This window comes from Brassica napus, chromosome A8 (assembly GCF_020379485.1).
Source record: "Brassica napus cultivar Da-Ae chromosome A8, Da-Ae, whole genome shotgun sequence".
NCBI classification, from domain to species: domain Eukaryota; kingdom Viridiplantae; phylum Streptophyta; class Magnoliopsida; order Brassicales; family Brassicaceae; genus Brassica; species Brassica napus.
In genome coordinates, this window is record NC_063441.1 from 7,095,781 (window position 1) to 7,118,130 (window position 22,350).

Sequence of the window (22,350 nt, forward strand, 5' to 3'; positions counted from 1 at the left end):
AAAACTCATTTTTACGAATATAGCCCCGCTAAGTCTTCCGAGTCTTCTGGGATTCTGTTAAGTCTTATGGACGACGTCCATGGAAGTCCTCTAGTATAGTGGATCTTAAAAATAATTTATACATTTTGTAAAAAATATTTTGATAAGCGAAAAATTAAAATCATGTAATTATAAGCAGTTTTAAGTGATATAAATTGAGATATAAATTGAGATATAATAAAATTGAATTGTTTTCAACATAAATGATTGAAAGTAGTGAATCATGATATTCTTTGGTCTAGGGTTTAGCAATATATGTTGTAGTATTGTATGTATTCTTAGGGTTAGATTTTAGAAAGCTTAAATGTTTTTTTGAAAAATTAAATTTTTACCGACATGTGATTATTTCTGTGTAGAGTAAACATTTTTTAAGTTTAATTTGATTTTATGAAGTGTTTAGTTAGTTAATTTAGTTTAGGGGTTGTGTTTAGGGTCTAGACGACTAACATGTAAGTCGTGTGGTGATTAGAAGACTTCTGTGAAAGTCTTCTAAATCCCGCTAAAAATATTGAAGTCTTCTGGGCGACTTACAAGTATGTCGTCTGGTAAGCCTTATATTACAAGATTTACTTGAAAGTCTTCTGAATCAAAAATATGTAACCTTATTGGAATTTTTGTCTCCATATATAAAGAAATTTACACATTCTCTTTCCTCCTCTCAAATGGCTGCAACAAAATTAGTATGTTCCTCGTTCTAAAACTCTCCAACCTTTCTCTAATTTCTTTGAACTTATAAACACCAAATTGTATATCAATTTATTGTTTTTATTCATGTCTTTCTCACTAGTTTATCTTGTTTTCAGGTTTTTCATCACATGGTTATCATCTTCCATTCATTTAAAGGTAGATCTATTAATTTTAGATATGTATTTTTGTGTGTTCTATAAAGGTAGATCTATCTAATCTTTCACTCATTTTTTCTGTTTTTAAACTATTTGAACGTTTTTGGATATGAAGGTTTTTCAGATTTGAAAGACTTTTGGGGCGACTTACCTGTTGGTCGTCTAAAATATAATGCGCTAGAAGACTTCCAGGTTGACTGACCTGGAAGTCTTCTGACGGAGTCTTCTCACATATCTCCCTTTCATAACAGATCTGAGTGTTTTGGTAAGTTTAAATGTATGATTTTTCTTCATTTGGTAACTTCATGTTGCATAAAGTTCTTATCTTTTTTCCAAACTAAAACACTCCAAACCCATTCTAATATCTTTGACTTGAAAACACCAAACTTTATATGAATTTTTCATTTTTGGTCTCATGTCTTTCTCACTAATCTATCTTTTTGTTGTAGGTTTTTAACCAGATGGTTCTAATCTTCCACTTGGATATGTACTTTGTGTGTTCTATAAAAGTAGATCTATATAGTCTTCCACTCATTTTCTGTGTTTTTAAGTCATTTGAAATTTTTTGATATGCATGTTTTTCAGATCTGGAGCAGACTTTGAAAGATTTATAGGAAGTCTCTAGCGCATTATATTTTAGAAGACTTCCGAGAAGACTTTCCATAAGTCTCCCAAAGTCTTCTAAAATATAATGTTCTAGAAGAAGACTTCCTGGAAGTCTTCTGTCGGAGTGTTCTTCCATATCAAGTGGAGTCCAAGCTTGTCTTTGTAGAGAAATGATCTATAATAATTTTGTTTTTGGTCTGTTTTCTGATTTGCATGTGTACTCCTTTAGTTATGATTTTTTTTGTAAATTTGAAGAGATATTAATAAAAAATTTGGTAAATATGTTCATATTCCAAAATATTATCTTGCCAAAATTACTTGACATAATTGAAGTTATTGATACAACTTTAATAACAAAACACAATAACAGAAAAAATTAAACAAATTTATTACAACTAAGGAAGAAGAATTCTCAAGAAAACTTAGTCAAATTCAGAAAAGATAAACCATTACATAAGTTCAATGATATAAAACACTTTCATTAGAAGTCTTCTGGGAAGTCTTCTAGCAAAAAAACATCATTGATGCACATAACAATAATGATACTTAAGTCATTGATACAACATATTAAGAATCATTTTAACCATTCTACTCACTCATAGCAAAAAACATCATTGATGCCTATAACAATAATGATACTTAAGTCATTGATACAACATTTAAAAAAACAAGTATTTTACCCACTCATAGCAATAATCATCATTGGTGCATACTTAAGAGATGGAAACAAACAATGGTAACTAGTTAAAACATATTACAATTTTTACAAATTTGTATTGAAAAACTTAGTCAAATTTAGTAAAACTAAGACATAAAACATATTTTGAAAATACGAGTTTACATATCTTGAAGTTTTTTTAATACTCTTAAAAATACAAGTTATTCAAAAACTAGCGTAGAAGACTTCCGTGGAAGTCTTCTCGGATCAACAAGAAGCTTTAATAAACATGAATGTTGGTAACCTCATAAATATCACGAATTAAGTTATAAATTTAATTCAGTAGCTAAAATATTGATTAATAGACATGAATTAAAGAACTTCCACGTGGCTAAAATATTGATTAATAGACATGTTAAAAATCTTTATAGTTTTAGAGAAAATAAAAGTTTATTAAACATTGATGCAGACGACTTCCACGGAGCTCCTATGGCAGACTTCTAGGAAGTCGTCGATTTAGGTTAGTTTTGCAACTGTTTTTTAATCTAGACTACTTACATGGAAGTCGTCCATCTTTGTTTGTTAAAAAAAAAACTCGAGACGACTTACATGTAAGCGGTCTAGGGAAAACGGGTTAGTTTTGCATTTGATCGGATTGTGTCAGAAATTTGACTTTTCCGGAACGACTTATACGTAAGTCGTCCAATAGAATTTTTTTTTAAATATCAATATTTTAATATACCTAGACGACTTCCATGTAAGTCGTCTCAAGTTAGTTTTACAATTGAAAAATAAAACAAAATTTTTTTTCTAGACGACTTACACGGAAGTCGTCCATTCTAGACGACTTACACGGAAGTCGTCCATCCGACGACTTACATGGAAGTCGTCCAAGATAAGCAAGGTTTTACCAGAATCTCGGAATAAAATCATGGACGACTTCAATGTAAATCGTCCGATGGACGACTTCCGTGTTAGTCGTCTAGAAAAAAATATTTTTTTATTTTATTTTTCAATTGCAAAACTAACCTGGGATGACTTCCATGTAAGTCGTCAAGGTATAACAAAATATTGATTTTTTTAATTTTTTACTGGATGAGTAAGTCGTCCAAGAAAAGTCAAATTTCTGACACAATCCGGTCAAAGATGGACGACTTCCATGTAAATCGTCTATAAAAACACATTTAAAAGTCAATTGCAAAATTCACCTCTGCATTGACCATAAGACTTCCATGTAAGTCGTCTACAGCCACATGTAAGTCGTCTGGATGAACAGATCTAGGAAAAAAAACTGATTTCATAGTTTCAGTCAGTGATATAACTTGTTTAACACACATAAGTCTTCTTCAAGCACCCAGAATCTCAAACAAAAGTGACCCACCAAGAATCGTAAGCTTCATTGGCTCTATGAACCATAAAAATTTTAGAATCAAATCTTGGGGTTTTTTTTGATGAATATGGAGAAAAAGTAAAAGAGATGTTTTTAGTTCATAAGAATTGAGAAAGAAAGAACGTAAATCGATTTTTAGGTGCATTAAAAGCTTCAAATTGGTTGTTCATGGTGGTTAGTGTATTGATAGCAATGGCATTATTGTGAATACTTGAAGAAGATGAGGGTGATAGAGTAAAATATGCATTTTCGAAAAAAAAGAAAGAAAAAAAAAGTGATGGCATTTTCGTGAATAATCTGAACTTTGGGGGTGAAAGAGAAAAGTCAAAGTTCCAAAAAAAGCATGAGTTAGTTTTGTGTTTGACTTCAAGTTTTGAGTCTTATTTGCATAAACTCCATATATATACAATATAAGAAAAATAAATAATAAGTAAATATACAATATAAGAAAAACTACATTAAACATCTATATGAAAAATGAATAGTTTTACATTTTTATTACTTCCAAATATTTTATAAGTAAATATAAGTGAAAAATAAATAATAAGTAAATATACAATAAAAAAATAGAAATATTACATTAAAAATACATCGTAATATTAGAAAAAGTAAATATACAACATAAGAAATAATAAATAATAAGTAAATATACTATATAAGAAATATATATTACATTAAACATATATTGTAATTTTATCATTTGATATAAAAGCAAGAAGTGTTGAATAAGTAAATATACAAAATAAGAAAAAATTAACAATAAGTAAATATACAATATAAAAAATGGAAAAACTAAATTAAATATCAATATGAAAAATGTACAGTAATATAAATAATAAGTAATATACAATATAAAAAGTATAAATATTACATTAAATATCTATCTTAATATTGGATAAATAAATATACAATATAAAAAAAAAAATATATATATATATATAATATAGGAAATAGAAAAAATACATTAAACATCTATATGAAAAAAAATTATAATAAAATAAATAATAAGTAAATATGCAATATAAGAAATAGAAATATGATATCAAACATCTATCGAAATATTACTATTTGATATAAAAGCAATAAAATTTGAATAAATAAATATACAATATAATAAAACTAAATAATAAGTAAATATACAATATAAGAAAAGGAAGGTCACGCACCCTACTGTTCCTTGGAGCAAGATTGTATGGTTTCCACAGGCCATCCCTAGGTTCTCTTTTATTACTTGGCTAGCACTCAAGGATAGATTATCTACGGGAGCTAGGAGTAGAGCGTGGGGTTGCTACCAGGCGTGTCTTTTGTGTGGGGAACCGGACGAGACCAGAGACCATCTGTTCTTCGCGTGTCCCTACTCTTTTACTGTTTGGATTGATCTGGTCGGTTACCTTTTGTGGTCTAGGGTGAACCCTGACTGGTCTATCACCATAGCATCCCTTCTTTCAACTCCACGTAAGGAGATAGATACCTGTCTCCTGAAACTTGTTTTCCAGACTACCATCTATAGCCTATGGAGGGAGAGGAACAGCAGAAGGCATCAAGGGCAACCCCAGAGTGCAAATCATCTAGTTCGTGTAATTGATAAGACCATCAAGAACAGGATATCATCACTACGACACCGACGGCCATCTTTCTACACTGATATGATGCAGCGCTGGTTCCTTCGAACCACCTAGTCTAAGGACCCAGTTATTTCCAGTTTCTTTTATTGATGGTGTTCATGATTGAAAGCATAAACCTTAGTGGCCTGTAATTTTTTTCTTTGTTGATAATCAATTTAAAATTTCAGCAAAAAAAAAAAATATATAAGAAAAGGAAAATTTATTAAACATCCATCTGAAAAATGTATAGTTTTATTTTTTTCATTAAGGAAATATGTGTAAATATACAATATGTTTAATTAGATATGTTTTGATATATGTTACTCATTGTGCCATTATTTTCTATTTTCAGAAAAAAAATAAAGGTTAAGTACCAATATCACTTAGGTTAAGCACACAAACAACAAGAAAATTCAAACATCGCAAAAATTGCTCATATCAAAATTACAAAACAATACTTTTAACCTAAAAATATGAAAACTTTCTATTACACATACCATAAATACAAAACACTCATGTATATACATATATTGTATATTTACACAAACATACAATTTGGAATACATTTTTCCAAAAGAATAGTTATATAGTTAACATTTAAAAATATAAATAATCCTGCCATAATGCTCTCTTTTCATGATGCCACGTCAGTGGTCGGTAAACCATAACTCGCCACGTCAGCCACTATTTTCCTATTGTTTATGTTGCTCAAGGGATACGAGATTTCCTAAACGGGCTAGAAAACATTTATAGCCCATTGATCATTGCTTCATAATTTTAGAAAGGGTGTCCATAGTTGGGTCATGAATACAAAAGGTAGTTTTAGCCCACAAATTTACATTTGCTTCTTACGTGGATCTCAGAATTTTTTTTTAAAATGTTGCAACCTCCGTTCACTGTCGTTTTTTCAAGAATCCTAATTTATATTTCTTCGTATGAGATAAGAGCAGAGTAACGCATATGAATCACTTTAAGAGGATGCCATTAAACTTCAAATTCATTCTCAGTAAACGCAACATCCCACTACGTATATGTAACATCCCGAGTTGTGATATATGAAAATGCTTAAAAAGATGGATTTGGTTACCTATGTCACCAAAGTTTACATAACTTTTCCATTACACATCCATTTAGAACTCCAGAGTTAAGCGTGCTTTGTTAGGGGATTTTTGTGTAGGATCTTTGTGAGTACTACGGAACAATACAAGAGCGAGAACAAGTATAAGAAATTGAGACTAAAAGATGTTTTATTGATGAATTGAGAAGGAACTACAATGGTTGGTGTATAAACCCTAGTTATAGCCGCCTAGCTCTTATCTCTTAGTCTCTGAATGTCTATCCCTTGTTCTAAGGTACAGGCTCCGCTTATATAGTCGTAGAGAAGTCAGTTGGACAGGTCAGACTCTTCCATATACGAAAATATGGAAGAATCACCTTTAGTAGAAAACTTCCATTTTTCCCAGAGGCGGGTCCGGAAGCAGGGCTCTGAGCCAGGTTCTCGTATCACAGGAACCTGGAGGCCGGTGTCCTGCCCGGAGCCTGGAGAATAATTATACTGGTGTATTTTCCCCCAACAGTTTGCCCCTTATTCCTCAAGCTCGTCACTGAATTCGGGAGATAACCTATGCACTTGAGTCAGCCGGAGCTGCCCTATCTCAGCATGCATCCCTTAGGCAGGACGTCGCTCCAGTAATTCCTTTCTCTAGGTTCCGTCTTAGGCCTGGACCGTGTTGGAGCCTGGAGGAGAGTCGGGTTTCCCTGAGTAGACCAGGGTCTATAGCAGATGATGGACCTATTGGAAGATGACTTCACATGATTCTGAACCTTGTTCTTTGGATGACAGGGTTAATGCTCAGGGCTTGCAACCTAGAACCTTGGGTTAGTCTTGATGATGAGGTCTATAACTACTTTTCTCGAGGTAACAGAAGATCCGTTGGCAGGAACTTTCATGCAGGTCCTTTTATTCGGAGGATTAGACCCTTGCACCCAAGATAGGATTGATATAGGCTTCAAGGCACGAACTATCCCTTTCGGGTTGATATAAGACTTATCAAGGGGATTTCTCCATGAATCGCTTTTTGTATTCTGCAGGCCAGGTTCTGTATTCTGCAGGCCAGGTTCTGGGAGCTGGTTTAGAGGTCTAGGGAGATGCACTCAAGATACTATAATAGGTTCGTGATTGCCTTATCAAGATTTTCCTTTTCTCCTTGAGGGGACACCCGCATTTCCTTTTCACCGATGTTTCGAAAATATACCTTTATCATCTTGCCGTTTTCAGAGAGATTTGGAGAATTAATCCTTCCCATTTTTCCAGACCATTCGATGGAGGAAATACTATATATACACGGATCTAGGTGGGTTGCTATCCTCAGCTTGATTCCTCAGAATTTACCTCCCTCGAGCTAGAATGGATCAATCATCCAACCTTCCCGCTTTCCCTGCCTCGTTCGTGGGTGGACGCTTGCGACCTCGCCGCCTCTTTGCAGATCCTTTCTCTTCTCTCGTTCCCTCTTGGGGGAATTTTCCTGAGGCTGATGAGGCGGTCCCTATGGCTCCATTGAGGCAGCGGCGATCCCTATTTCCGGATAATGACGGTCCTTGCTCCAAAATTTGTGAAGACAAACTGGCGGAAATTCGAAGGAAGTACTAGATTTCTCCTTTGTTGGGGCTGAGATGTTCTTCCGAATTTGAACGTGCTCTAGACGGAGGAATGAACGAGATTGCTATCTCCGAGGCAGGCTTTAGAGGATTCATCCCTTCGTTGATAGCAAAGGTGTCCGCTTGCTTTGGTTTCGCGCCGTCACAACTTACTCCGTTGTCCTGGCGCACGCTGATTACTATTCGAGTTCTGGGAGAATTCCATGGTATACCGTTTGGGGTATCTGAAGTTCTTTACTCTTACTACTTTGCTCCTTTGATTGGAAAGAAAGGATTTTATCATATCCGATCTCGAGATGGAAGGCCATTGGTGGATGAACCGTCGAGGGGTGCTGGAGGTATCTATCCATTTGGAGACCTGTGGGACATGAGATATGTAATCATGAAGATGAACGGAGCCTCCGGCTACCCCTTGTTTTAGCGTTCGGTTGGTAAGTTGCTTCGATGATCTCTTCTTAGAATAATGTCTGATTTTTGCGTTGAATCATGAAGTTTTCTTCTTGCTTTCTAGATGTGTTTTGCCCAGTGTCTTTTGCCGGAGAAGCATTGGTGAACCTGGCGATGAAAATCCCTAAGCGATTCCGGTGGGTGCCATTTTTGATGAGTTAGGAGACCTTACGTCATAGCCGGATTTGGGGTGAGATCACTTGCTCTTTTTATTCTCTCGATCTTCATTCTGAACTCTTCTTTTTTTGTTTATTTCTAGGAAGCGCCCTTTGTTTGCCAATATCCGCTGTGTACGATGATTATCATAAGGCTAAGACTTGGAGGATGCACCCTTATCCTCCTTCCATACCCAGTATCGATTCTATGGCGGATAGCTCATCCTCTTTGTCAACAGCTCTCTCCACGGTTTCTCGCGATAACATAGCAGTTGGTCTTTGTTGGGGAAATATACTCAAGTATTGAATTTCTCCAGACCCTAGGGAGGACACCGGCCTCTGGGTCCCCGCTAGGAGGCACCCCGGTTCCCCGCTACGAAGTACTCCGGGTCCGGTCCCAGAGACCACCCCCTTCCCCAGGGAAAAGGAAACTTCCGATAAGGAGAACCTTGTATATTTCCGAATATGGAAGAGTTTAACCTACTCCAACCGACTTAGGCCCGCCTTGAGAAGACTATATAAAGGGAACCTAAACCCTAGAGCAAAGGATCGACACTTCAAGACTTAGAAATTAAAGCTAGGCGGCTAAAACTAGGGTTTTATACACCAATCTGTTGTAGCTCCGGCTTGTTCAACTAATAAAACATCTCTTCAAGTATATCTCTCTAAAACTATATACGAAATCTATACTGAGCGCCGAGAAGCTCAGCCAGATCGAATCGGAGAATCTAAACCTCCGAGACGAGAACCAAGCCCTCAACACGGGGAGTAACAAGAAGCGTCGATTCCGGCCTCAGGTCCGCCCCATGCCGACTCTGGAGACACCCAACTCCGGAACGGGTGTGAATCTCCCACCTACGGCGTTGGGAGGAGACGCATCAACGCGCAAAAAGGCTAAGGATGCTCAAACCTACGACGTGGAAGACAGCGAATCTGAGCCAGAACCCGATAAGGAAGCACCTAGCAGAGCAACAAAAGAGGAGTCTCCTATGGTCGCTTACCTGGAGTAGATGTTCTCCAAGAGGCTTGATGCCATGCAGTCCATGGTAGAGAGGCTCCCAGGGGTAGCTCCCTCCATCCGGAAGAGAAACTCCGACTCTTATGCCGACACTCCTTCCACGGATGAGATCACCTTAATCGAGATGCCCATGAAGTTCTCCTTCCCCAGCATAAAGGCGTACGACGGCACTACTGATCCAGACGACCATGTCGCCAAATACAGACAAAGGATGCTCGCCGTAGCACTCCCAAAGGAGTCGCGTGAAGCTATCATATGCAAAGGGTTCGGCTCAACCCTAACCGGACCCGCTCTGCAATGGTACATCAACCTACTCTTCAGGTCCATAGCCTCCTTCGTGATTCTCAGCGACATATTCGTGGAACAATTCGCCAGCAGCAGGAAGCTAAAGAAAACCTTTGATGGCCTCTACGAAATCCTCCAACGCCGGACGAAACCCTTACGAGGCTACATAGCCCGCTTCAATCAAGAGAAGGTGGCTATTCTTGAATGCAGTATCCCCACTGCTATCTCTGCCTGCAAGAGAGCTCTGCTCCTCGACGGGGACCTGTATAAGGATCTAACCAAATATAAGTGCAAAACCATGGAAGACGTCCTATCCCGAGCCTGGGCGCATGTAAAATGGGAGAAAAACGTCGCCAGTCGCGCTAAGGCGCAGCAAAAGCAAGATCCCAAGGCAATCAGATCAGACCGAACCGAGCGAGACGAGAGATCCTCTCAAAGACCAGCCAGGGACTATGGGAATCGAAACCGGGGCAGATACCATAACCGGTCGATCGAGAAGGCATAAGGGATGGCAGTGTCCACGTGCCCAGACATCTCTCACCTTTCCGTCACAAGGCCAGAGCTGATCAATGTTATGAGGCAGATGGGCCAACAGGTCAAGAGGCCTCAGAAGATGAAAGCACCCGATTCTTTCCGGAACCCTTGTCTCTGGTGCGACTTCCACCGAGACCACAGTCACAAAACGGAAGATTGTGTCGCACTGAAGATCAAAGTCAACGATTTTCTTAAGAAAGGACACCTCAAGAAGTTTCTTTCCGAGAAGGCCAAGAGCCATCTAAGTAAGGAGATAACGGGGAAGCCCACTGAAGCTGCTCCCGTATCGCCACCTCGACAGGACCGAGTGATACATGTCATATTGGGCGGTTCAGAGATCAGCAGCATAAGCCACGCAGCCGCGAAGAAAAGCACTTGGAACGCCAAGCACGGCCTAGAGGCAGCCAAGCCGAAACACCTGCTCCTGGGTACGGACAAAATAGGTTTCACGGTCAAGGAGCAGAAAAAGGTTCTCACCCCACATCATGACACCCTTGTCATATCACTCACTGTAGCGAACTGCCTGATGAAAAGGATACTGGTAGATAATGGAAGCTCTGGCATGTGTAGTGATATTCGGCTCCCTTTTTTGTTGCCTCTTCCTCTCCTTATATAGTTGACTTCTCTCCTCCTCGTGCCCTACGTCGCCCTGCTCTTAATGGGCTTTAACTCGTCAGGCCTGGTGCTTAGGCGGGCAAATTAAGCCACTGAGCTGACTGCTTTTAGTCGATTTGAGGAGTCGGCTAAAGGCAGTCTTGAGTCAAGCCGACACTCGGTCTTGAAGCCTACGAGCCGAGCTGATGCTTTGCTTATATGGGCCAGACCTACTATCTGATGTTGAGGGATGCAATTATCTCCTACAGTACGTCCCCCCAGTTCACTTGTGAGACGCGTAGCGGATCTCAGTGAATTTGTGGGTCAGGTCTAGAAGATAGGTGGTCTAGCATGAAGGTGTTCCTGATCGTGACGGTTTGTCGTCGAATTGGGTATGTCGGCTTTTGCTTTTTATCGCTTCACCGTATGTCACCTTTTGGGGCGAAATCGATCTAACCATTCATTAAGTAAACCGGTGGATTCTGCGGTTTACTTTGGTTTAAATCGAAATCACGTTGGGTCAAAATCGGTAAAGACAAAATCAATGTCGGAAAGTTCTCGAGAAACCTTTTTAAAAGGAAAATAAGAATACAAAAAACTAAAATTTCGTATTCTTAAGACTATTACCCGACAAGGGACCATTTAAACCGTCGAACAAATGATTCCCCAGCATCAGAACAACCAAACCAGCATCGTCCGACCCTTCAGAGAAATTGGATTAGCCAAGACCAACTCGCCCAACGGCGAGTTGGGCCGACCGATCTAACTCGCAGTTGAGCGAGTTGGACGAACTTCATCCAACTCGCCCAACGGCGAGTTGGATCTGCTAATCAAACTCGCCCAACGACGAGTTGGATCAATCTTGTCCATACTCGCCTTTGTTGAGCTGGATCAGTCCAAAACCATGCATTCTCATCTCCGGAACTCCCCCTTTCAGGCCGCAGTCAACTTGTATCTTGTTTCGTCTCGATCGAAGTTACCTTTGAAACTTTACGGAAAAATGACAAAAGCTTATTTTTGCGTATAAGTTCGGAGCGATCGTATAAAGACGACTACGATTAACTTAGCACCATGCTTATCTCGAATATATTATTGATTTGGATTATCTCGTAAAACCGGCGTCGTACTGCAGGTTACTCTTCTGAAAAGAAATTGTAAAAATATTTTCGTCAAAAATGGCCCAAAGGGGTCTGAAACGCGGCAAACGCCCACTTACGATTTTTAACAAGAAATTGGCCCGAAGTTGCTATGACGGTTTATCAAATATTGTCGAGAAGAGATAAATGTCAAGTTTTGAGATAAATGTTAAAGTTTTAAAGGATAATCATGAAAATCGGTGTTACACCCAATTTTGGTCAACACATTAATGAGCCACGATTAAGAATATGGGCTGCAAAGAGTTAAAGCCCACAGTGAGCACGCAAGCTCCAGAGGGAGACTTCGAGGAAACGGAGATCGCGAACGGTTGCGAACATCACAGGAGCAGCCCGCTATAAGAAGAGATCGATGCATAAGGAAAAGGACACGTTGAAAACCCTAGAGAGAGCTACACCCATATTTCGACCTTGTTTTCATCCGCCTTTAGATCCTTTCTCTTAGCGATCTCGTTTGTAACATTCGATCTTGTTTAACTCATTGTATTCGATCTTATTCATCAATAAAAATCTATTTTTGCCTACTGGAAACTGATTATATCGTTGTGTTCTAACGATATCGTTGCATACATCATTTATCTTCCCTAGATTAAACCCCGATCACTATCAAATTCTTAGTGTAGATTTTAGGATCTACATTTTGGCGCCAACTGTGGGGAAGATAAACGACTATGGATTCTAATCAAACCGTCGAAACCACACCATCGAGAGTCAACGGCATCGATCCTACCGGATCTGACTCAGGAACCGAAACTTGAAAACAAAAGGGACTCGCATAATTTTAAACTTAGAATCAACACCTTAAACAGTCATAGTCTCAGAAGTACACTATACCATATCCTAGTCTAGCAATCAAGTTCATCTAGTCCACAACTTAGCAAATCATGTGTGACAATCCCCTCTACCAATCTTAATTCTTACGTAAATAAAGTGTAGGCTTTACCTTGGGGGTATCGATCCCAGGATGCAAGGATGCTCAAACAAATATCTTAACATGTAGGTAAACAATAGTTCCTATCCTCTCTCTCTACTAAATCTCTCTCTCAGTCAAAGTCTGCTTATATTGCATGATCATTGACTAAGATTTGACAAGCTTCCATGAATCAAGCTTTAATGGTTTTAGCCACCAACTCCTGTTCACTTCTTTTTGACCTATATCCTAGGATTATTTGTGAATCAAGCCTTAATGGTTATAGCCACCAAATCATGTTCTAATCCTTTATCTATAGAATTCTTATGAAGCAAGCCTTAATGGTTGTAGCCACCAAGTCATGTTCGAATCCCTTCTTAATAAATTTATCTATATATATATATATTTTTTTTTTTTTTTGCATTACTATATCTATAATTTTATCTATATTTCAAAAATAGAGAGAGAAAGGGTGATAATTCTACACAAGGCTTTACCTTCTATACTTGTTTGAAGAATCCGATCCCATGTATACCAAGCCCCAAGACAAGCAGAGTTGAGCTCAATTAGGTTGGAGGTCAGCTTTGGTTCCTTCAAACACTCTCAGCAAGGGTAACATAGTTGACAGGTTGATCCACCTTGGTATCTTTAGTACTATCTGTTAGGGGATTTTTGTGTAGGATCTTTGTGAGTACTACGGAACGATGGACAAGGCTGGTATTCGTATAGATTTTGTGTAAATTTATAAGTAAGAAGGTAGAAAAAGATGTTTTATTAGATCAAAGCGCTAGAACTACAACAGTTTTCAGTAAGAACCCTAGTTCTAGCCGCCTACATCTAATTTCTAAGTCTCGAAGTGTCGATCCCTTTTTTTAGGGTTTAGGTTCCCTTTATATAATTTTCTTAAGGCGTGCCTTAGTCGGTTGGAGTAGGTTAAACTCTTCCATATTTGGAAATATGGAAAGTTCTCCATCTCGAAAGTTTTGCTTTTCCCGAGGGGAGGGGGTAGTCTTTGGGACCGGATCCGAAGTACTTCGGAGAGGGGACCCGGGGTTCTTTAGAATTGTTCTGCTAGTTTTATGAAAGTTTTCTGTAAAAACTTTCTAAATTTTATTTTACGGAAGATTTGCTTTGCAAATTTTTATTTTTGGTTATTTTACAAAAGCTTTATGTAGAACTTTTTGTTTGTTTTACAGAAAACTGTTTTATAAAACCGTGATGTTTCCCAGAAAAACTTCCTGAAAGAATGTTTTTCCAAATAGTTTTTGTTTGGACGGAAATCTCAATATTTTATTTTTTGGAAAAAATATATGCGGAGTTTGTTCGTTGAATCTTTGTTCAAGTAGGCACGTGTATGCAGAATCGGTATCTTAACATTTTCGGTTCATTCTTGTAAATGATACGATTTTAGGCGTTGATATATCATACATATCTTTTATATTTATTTAACTCAATGAGTATAAATCCCTTATATATTAATTGAAAAACATTACAACATTGTTTTGTAGCCACGTGTCACCATGAGAATGAAATTCAGAATTCTTAGAGAAATTGGTTGGTCCATCTTAACTTATAATATATTTTTTACTAAACTAACTATTAAATTAATAAATAGTGTACAAAAGAATATTCTCGCACTTTATTTAAATAAAAGCTACAAAATTTCCTAATATGAGTAACATATATATGACAATCAATGATAATGAATAATAAATATTTGATAATAATTTTTGTATCTTAGCTCTTTTTAATTTAATTTATATTATTAAAAGATATTAAACAACCATATTAATCATATAATAAAAGAAATTAATTTTTTTCTTATATGTTATATTTTGAATTTTTAAAACAACTATAAATTACGAAAACGTTAAATGTGTCACACTAAAATTTTATGATCAATGGTTTAATTTTTTTTGGTAGTAACAAGATACAAATGACCATAAATCGTATGAATATGAAGTCCATTTACTAGACATTCATATTATATAATAATATAGTTTAAAATTAAACTATATAACATAGAAAAATACTGAAATATGATAATTTCTAATTTGTATTGAAAAAGTATTGAAACCTTAATATTTTAATTTTAAAATTTGCATTCAAAAAATCGTACATTAGAAATTTTGTGTTATCATATGAGTATGAATTCTCAATAATAAATATTTATGTTAAAATATACTATATATCTATGTTCATGTCATTGAAATTTAGTTATATACCATATAAAATAAATAAAATGATTGTTTTGATTAATTTACCAAAAAAAGTATCATAAATAAACAAGAGGTATTGTTTTGATTTATGTATTTATTCTAATTTAATTATATATATAATACATAAATAAATACAAATAAATAATAATAGATCAATTTTTATTTATATATAATATTCATTCCGCTTAAACTAGTCTTTTTCTAAAAAACATGATAACCAATGTGGCTATAAATAGACCATAGAAGGATATTTGTGGGGGACTACTAATGACCCGTTTGTTTCTCCATCTGGCTGAGTCATCTGGATGAAAATGAGAATTTTGTTTGTTTATGCACTAAAAATACAATTCAATCAAATGGATCATCCGGATGACTTTTGGAAATTTAGGATATTTGTGGGGGACTACTTTGAAATAAGCTTGTGAGTTTGATTTGTTGCCTCGTTATACATTGAAGAAAGCAAATGCTGAGAAATACTGGTTCCTCTTTCTTCTCGAGAAAGTTTATAAATTCAAAAGTTCCATCGTCTTTGCTTAGACACTGTAAATGTTTCGAATATACATATCATTATATTACTTTTCAAAAAAAAGTCAACTTTTGCTGAAAACTTGATAGTCTATCACATTCTACGCTCTAAATAATTAACTTCATCATAAAGTCCATCACATTCTTGGCCTCTTGTCTTTTATGTAACTTATTATGTAGATAAAGGGCAAAGTAAAGAAATAAGTGTAAATAAACTTTCATCTCCTCAACTGTAATTTCTCTCCCCTAGTTAAATAAAAGAACATATTTGTTCACTTGCAAACATTTATATCTTTATGTTGAATAAATAGTTCACAAAATTTTGAAATTCTGGTATATCGTTGACTATTAGATGTTAAAATCTTTACAATATATGTTATTTTTACAAAAAAAAAAATGCCAATTGCTTAATGCCCATGTCTACTACTAGTGTGACAATTTTAGGGATGGTGGCCAGTGGTCTTTATTCGTTCAGACATTTTCTTTCAATGGTCTTTTTTGCCAGTTCTCAGAAGAAACCAAATTGTACAGGCTTCGCCTACCTTGACCATAAACCATAGAATGATAAAACACTAAAACTAATTTTACCTCCCCCACTTATACGAAGAACATGCGTACGTCTTTATATTGATTTTATAAACTTTTCTTCTTATTGTACAAAACTTTTACAGCTCAGAACATACATCAAATAATCTATTTTTTCTAGTTCCGTATAGGATCATGTTTCGAATTTTCGAACCGATCATCAGCACAAGTAGATTCAAAAAAAAAAAAAAACTTAATATATATATATATCAATCCTATAGGAAACCTTATTGTTCTTCCTTAGGTTTGCATATGCACCTCCTCTGCTGCTCTGTCAACTCCTGAATCCATCAAAAAATTAACAAAATGATCAAAACAAAATATACAAGTCCTAATTTTTTTTCAAAAACAAAATTGTGTTAGTAACCATTGTTCTCTCTCCGTAGCTTTTTCTTGAAACATTTCCCTCGTTTTCATATGGGCAAATCTCCAAAATAGGACATTTCTAAGTTTAAGTCACAAAAATAGCCTTCAAAAACTAAAATGACCAAAATAACATTTTATCCTTTGAAAAATTTAAATTTTTTTTATTTCTTATCCCCAAAACTCCACTCCCCAACTCTAAACCCTAAACCCTAAACTCTAAATCCTAAACCCCACCCCTTAACTCTAAACCCTAATGTCTAAATTAATTTACTATTGAGGTATAAGTGTATATTTATCTCTTTTGATAAAATATTAAGTGCTATTTTGGTCATTTTTATTCTTAAAGACTATATTTGTGACAAAAAAAATTTTTAGTACTATCCTAGTCATTTTCTCTTTCCATATTGCTAAATTTACGTGGATATATGATATATATGAAAATAAACCTGGATCTTGCTTTGAAGAGCTTTCACATACTCCACAGCTTCTTCTAACATGTCTGCAGTGTTGGTTTGCTGCAAAAAAAAAAAAAAAGAAGCAAAAAAGATCATAAAATCTGAATATCTGCAATCTATCAGAGTTTCATCGTTCTCAGCGTTTCAGAAAGTATTTCTCAAACGTTTGTTTTTTTCATAATGTGTTACGAGGCAACTAATCAAGTATCATACAAAGAATCCTTCACAATCATCCAACATTTAACATCCATTTTCCTTTACAGCTAAGCTTAGTAAGAGCACTAATTCTTACCATAAGCTCTAAGCATTCTTGGCCCCATTTCGTGATTATTACCAAATTTTGGAAATTAATATGCGCTGCAATAAAAAACTACCTTATCCATGTTAGGAACAAGTTCTTGCAGCCTCCTGATCCGATCACTTATTCGCGTTCTCCTCACCTAGCAAAATGACAATTCATAACAAGAAAACAAGAACGATAGATACATAAGCAGCAGCACAAGTGATGACTGCAAAGCGTGAAACTTTAAAGCAAATACCCGTTCAGCAATGCTACGAGGATGAGTTGCACAACCGCGTTTAGCACGAACCCTACAAGGAACCGAGTCCTCAAGTAGCTTATCCATGTTGATATCCATCATTCCTGATACACCACCACTCATTTGCTCTTCTTTCTAATTCACGGAACAAAAGGGAAGAGATAATTATCCAAGGTGAGTTATCCATATGAACATTTCTCATCTCACAAGTATTAGATGATCTTCAGATTTGAAAGCACTGGACTTATTGTAGTGACTAATCTGGCCTGATATTTTTTGTTTGCCATCTACTAAATAGAAGCTTTACGTAACCATTCACTCAAAAGAAAGAAGGGGCAATAAAAAAAACTATGCAACTTGCTGAGTTTTGTTTCAAACAAATGCAAGTTGTCAAAATTAGACAAGACTGCTTTTTACAACTTTCTTGTGGCTCCATGACTCAACATTTCAAAAACCTCATTAATCTATGAGTGACTAAGCATTTTGACCATAAATTTTATAAAAATTGACAACAATAAGAAAACGAAAAAAAGGGAACAAACTATTCCTCTACAAGCTTACCATCTGAGAAGAGAACTGAGCTTCAATTTCCCTCGACCGTTTACTCGCCGGAGAAATGTCAACGTTCGGCGGCAAGTAGTCGTAATTCGCCGGAATCCCAAAATTTGAGAAATACCCATCAGTCCCAGCTCCAGAGCCACTGAGAAAATCCGCCGGAGTGCTATTTTGACGGTGAAAGCCACCACCTTGGTACAATCCCTGCTCAGCGGAGCTCGGGAACTCAAATGAGTCACGAGCCGAGTTTCCGGTAAGAAGCTCAGTCAAACAGAGGTTAGGTTTCAAATCGTCTTCCTCATCATCCACGAGTAGGGTTTCAATCCAAGTCGCCGGAGCTGAACGGATCCTAGATAACCCACCTCGGTTCCCCTCTCCACTCCCTCCTTCACCGCCGTCTCCGTGACTGGATTGCATCGGATTTTCAACGGAGACTTCCTTAGTCGGTGAACTGAATTTCCCTGCTTTTATCGCGTTTTTTTCTTTTTCAGGAGTCAGTGGAGGCAATTAGACAAAGCCACAAAGGTCTCCTCTTTTTCGCATTTCTGTTTTATTTATTTTAATTTTTGTGTGTAAAATTTCTTTAGCAGCAGACCAGATTGTTCTCCGTTTGTCTTTCACTAAAATTTGTTGTTCTCGAAACATATCTGCCTTTCCATATTTCACATAGACCTCATCGTTAGATAACCATACTTTGTTGACTTTCCTAAGATCTACGGTCGATACGTAAAATACCACGTTGGGGTGAATCACACTGAAACAATCCTGGCTTTTACGTCACTCTTTAATTTTATTCTCCTTTCAATTTTTAGTGGATATGGTTAATATTCATTGTCGACCACTCGCAATCATGGCGCGTGGATACACCCTCAAATGTAAAATAGATGAATGAAACAATCTCCAAGGAAACTCCATATAATTATAGTCAGTCGATTCAATATAATAGTTTTAATAAGCATCTGAGAATCTGAAATAACCTAATATCTTTTTTTTGTTTTTGACCAACTCATGCCTGCATTAAATAGAAAAAAAAAATTAGGTTTTTTTACCGTGAAAAAAATACAAATTCACTAAATACCCAAAAACATTTCATCTCTTATGCTATCTCTCTAATCTTCTCTCTACAAATCTAGTTTTCTTTTTATTTTTTTGTTATTTAGCAAATAAACTCTAAAAATCAGTTCCAAAAAAAAATTTAGTGTAAAGCATGTTTTAGCCAATAAATGCACAAGTCTATTAAACTTCAAGAAATGAAATAAAAATAATATGAATCAAATGTAAAATAGATGAGTGAAACAATGTCCAAAGAGACTCCATATAATTATAGTCAGTCGATTCAATATAATAGCTTCAATAAGCATTTAAGAACCTGAAATAACCTATATGATTTTGAAGTTAAGAGATGCAGCATGTAGAATGTAGAAGGGCTCTCCGAATTTCAAGGGCTTCCATCATGCAAGGCAAAGAGACGAAGTCTTGATATGGATCCTCAAGTGATATTTCTAGTGGATGTGTCAATAAAGATCCAAGCGAGGCCAGCTGCTTTAAGATCTGATTTCTAAGCTACATCAATGTTGCAATTAGTGCTGGTTGGAGATAGATCTTGTATCGCAGGCGGCAGGATGTAGTTCCAGAGTGGTGTTTTTAAGGTGATTTGGTGTTTTCCTATTCCTTGATAGTTATTAGATCTTTGGTGGTGGTTTCGACAAGAGAAGATCGTGTGTTCTAAAAGAGAAACTGATTTCAAGAAATTGATATATGATATGCTCACATTACAAAAAACAAACTCTCTGAAATAAGAGTATAATCGTAGTACTTGAAGATCATATCCACAAAAACTCACTATTTCACACAATAGATTTTAGATTCAGATTATGCTAGGCAGTAAATGAAGTTGTAAGCGATACACAATTGTATGTTTAAATGCAATCTTTTTAAGCTGATAAATCTCATCGGATATTTGGAGTTGATATTAATATGCTCTTATGAAGTTGTAAGTTGTAAGCAATTGGGAAAATGCTAGAAGTTTCCCTTAATCCCTGAAAAGACCCTAAACAACTCCAAATATAGATAATATGCTCTAAAATGGACTTATACCATGGTTAACCGGTAAAAACCAAGGTTTATCAACTCCCCTAAACTTATCATTTTACCCTAAAGCAAAACATATATATCAGCATGATTTAACTGAGTATTCCCCATAACTAGTATGGTTCCAAATGTAAAGGTCAGGTGAAGAGATTATTGGCTTGATCTTGAGAATGATCTCTTTATCCTACATGGAAAAGAAGTCAACTAGCAAATTTTGATTCCATATATGAGAACTAACTTTGAGTTTCAAATCAACCAGAATGTTCTTCATAAGTGGAATGCGCATCATATCTCCTTCTACTAACCAAGGAGAAGACCAGACTTATAGAGACCTATCATCTTCTACCATATTTCTAAGGCCTTTTAACAATAGCTCTCTGCCAAAGAGAATGCTCCTCCAAGCATACGAAGGACGGAAACCTAAAGAAGCAGGTACCTAAAACACTCAGGTAGACCAAGATAGGTACCTGCTCTTTGAGTGATGGGATTCTTCTCTGCTTCTTTAACTGAAGAGATTACTCTTTGTCCGCAAACTTGTATGTCTTCAGCGCTTGAAGCAAGGAGATAGTTACGCATTTCTTCAAGAACCTCAAAAGCAATACAGGGACGATCAGATAACAGATTGATTCCAACTTGATCTTCCTTCAAAATCCCGAATAGAGGATCATTCTCAAAAAGAACCTGATGTGTTTGAGGAAGCTGAGAGATAGACATGCAACTAGATGAACGATCATTTGAACCTTGTGCATGTTCCAGCAAAGGACATCGCTCCTTTGCATGCGTTAATCTTTAACAATGGGAGCAACGCTTCTGGATTTTTTTGCAATAATAATAGATAATAGTTTGATCACCACCCGGTAGATTCAAGACTCGATTTCTTTAATGGTCTGGAGACATTAAAGCAGATTTTGACTCTGACATAATCTTGTCTTTGTGGTTTATCTGGATCGAAGACCACCTCTTCTACATGGCCGATGAGATCCCCCATATCGGAAATAGCTCTTTTGGTGTAGTGATTGAGTGGGATGTTACTGATCCTAACCCAGATTGACACGAATTGGAAGTATCCAGGAGGAGGCTTCTCAATCCATTGTTCAATGGCGAGACCCCAGTCGTCATAAGTCTGCATGCCTTTATCAAGAATTTCCTGAAGATCGTGTTCATGTATGAACACAAACTGGAATTTTTTTTTAGTTAAGGCCAATCCGCGAACTTGATTACACTTTTGCCATTTACTCTGTAGATTGATCGAGGATCAGATTTGACATCCTTTGAAATTATGGGCTTAGAAGTCGACCGATGAGGCTGCATGCACTCTTTTCAGAGGCGTAATACTGAGGGAGATCTAGAAAATTGAAATGAACGTTGTCATCGTCTTTGAGAAGATAATGCTAACATTGCTCTGTCCATTTCTAAAGATATAATGGAAAGCTTAAGAGACATTGAGGTAAAAGAGTAAGAGAAATAGAAGTTGATGAAGGGATTAGCTGACGAAACTGAGAGATTTTAGGTCTAAAGCTCTTTCTGGTCGAACAAACCACGAAAGAGAAACTGAAGCTCTAGGGAGGAATTTCTAGAGAGAGAAACTTGGTCAACTTAGATATGGAAATACTGTTTTTAGCAACATTTTATTTAATTTTAGATAAGTTCTACCATTTCTAATCCACCTCTATTTTCATCTTTATATTTTCTTCTAAAATAGAAAAAAAAACTCTATTATAGAAGTAAAATTGCTCCAATGTATGTCTCTATAATAAAAAATTTATATTTATCGAGGAAAATATAGAAATTTGATATTTTGACCTCTAAATATAGATGCAAAAAGTAACATTCTTCTATATTTTGCTCTAAAGTAGAGAAACTCTATTATAGAGACATACACTGAAGCAATTTCATCTCTATTTTAGAGGAAAATTAGAGGTATACATCGGAGATGATCTAATAACTTCATATATTGGGTATTATCCAATCGGGTTCAAGTAAACATTAGTTACCCGTTTAAATACTTCTATATACATAGTTCAACTTATGATTTTCTGAATCTGGACCGGTTTAGATTTCGGGTCGAGATATTATGATTAGTCCTAATTGTAACATCGATAAAAAAAACGGCAAATGAGC

At 36.2% G+C, this 22,350-nt stretch overlaps 2 protein-coding genes across 2 annotated transcripts; one reads left to right on the forward strand and one right to left on the reverse strand.

Annotated features, from left to right (window-relative positions):
• Window positions 1-9,409: 9,409 nt before the first annotated feature.
• Window positions 9,410-10,207, forward strand: LOC106418833. The gene has a single exon (XM_048737411.1). The coding sequence runs from the start codon at window positions 9,410-9,412 to the stop codon at window positions 10,205-10,207; it is 798 nt and encodes a 265-aa protein (XP_048593368.1).
• Window positions 10,208-16,245: 6,038 nt separating this feature from the next.
• Window positions 16,246-18,771, reverse strand: LOC106418755 (transcription factor bHLH80-like). The gene is made up of 5 exons (XM_013859513.3): window positions 18,145-18,771; window positions 17,584-17,718; window positions 17,419-17,484; window positions 17,036-17,104; window positions 16,246-16,504 (listed from the first exon to the last, which is right to left on the reverse strand). Exons 1-5 carry the CDS (start codon window positions 18,553-18,555, stop codon window positions 16,451-16,453), a joined length of 735 nt encoding a protein of 244 aa, XP_013714967.2. The 5' UTR covers window positions 18,556-18,771; the 3' UTR covers window positions 16,246-16,450.
• Window positions 18,772-22,350: the final 3,579 nt, after the last annotated feature.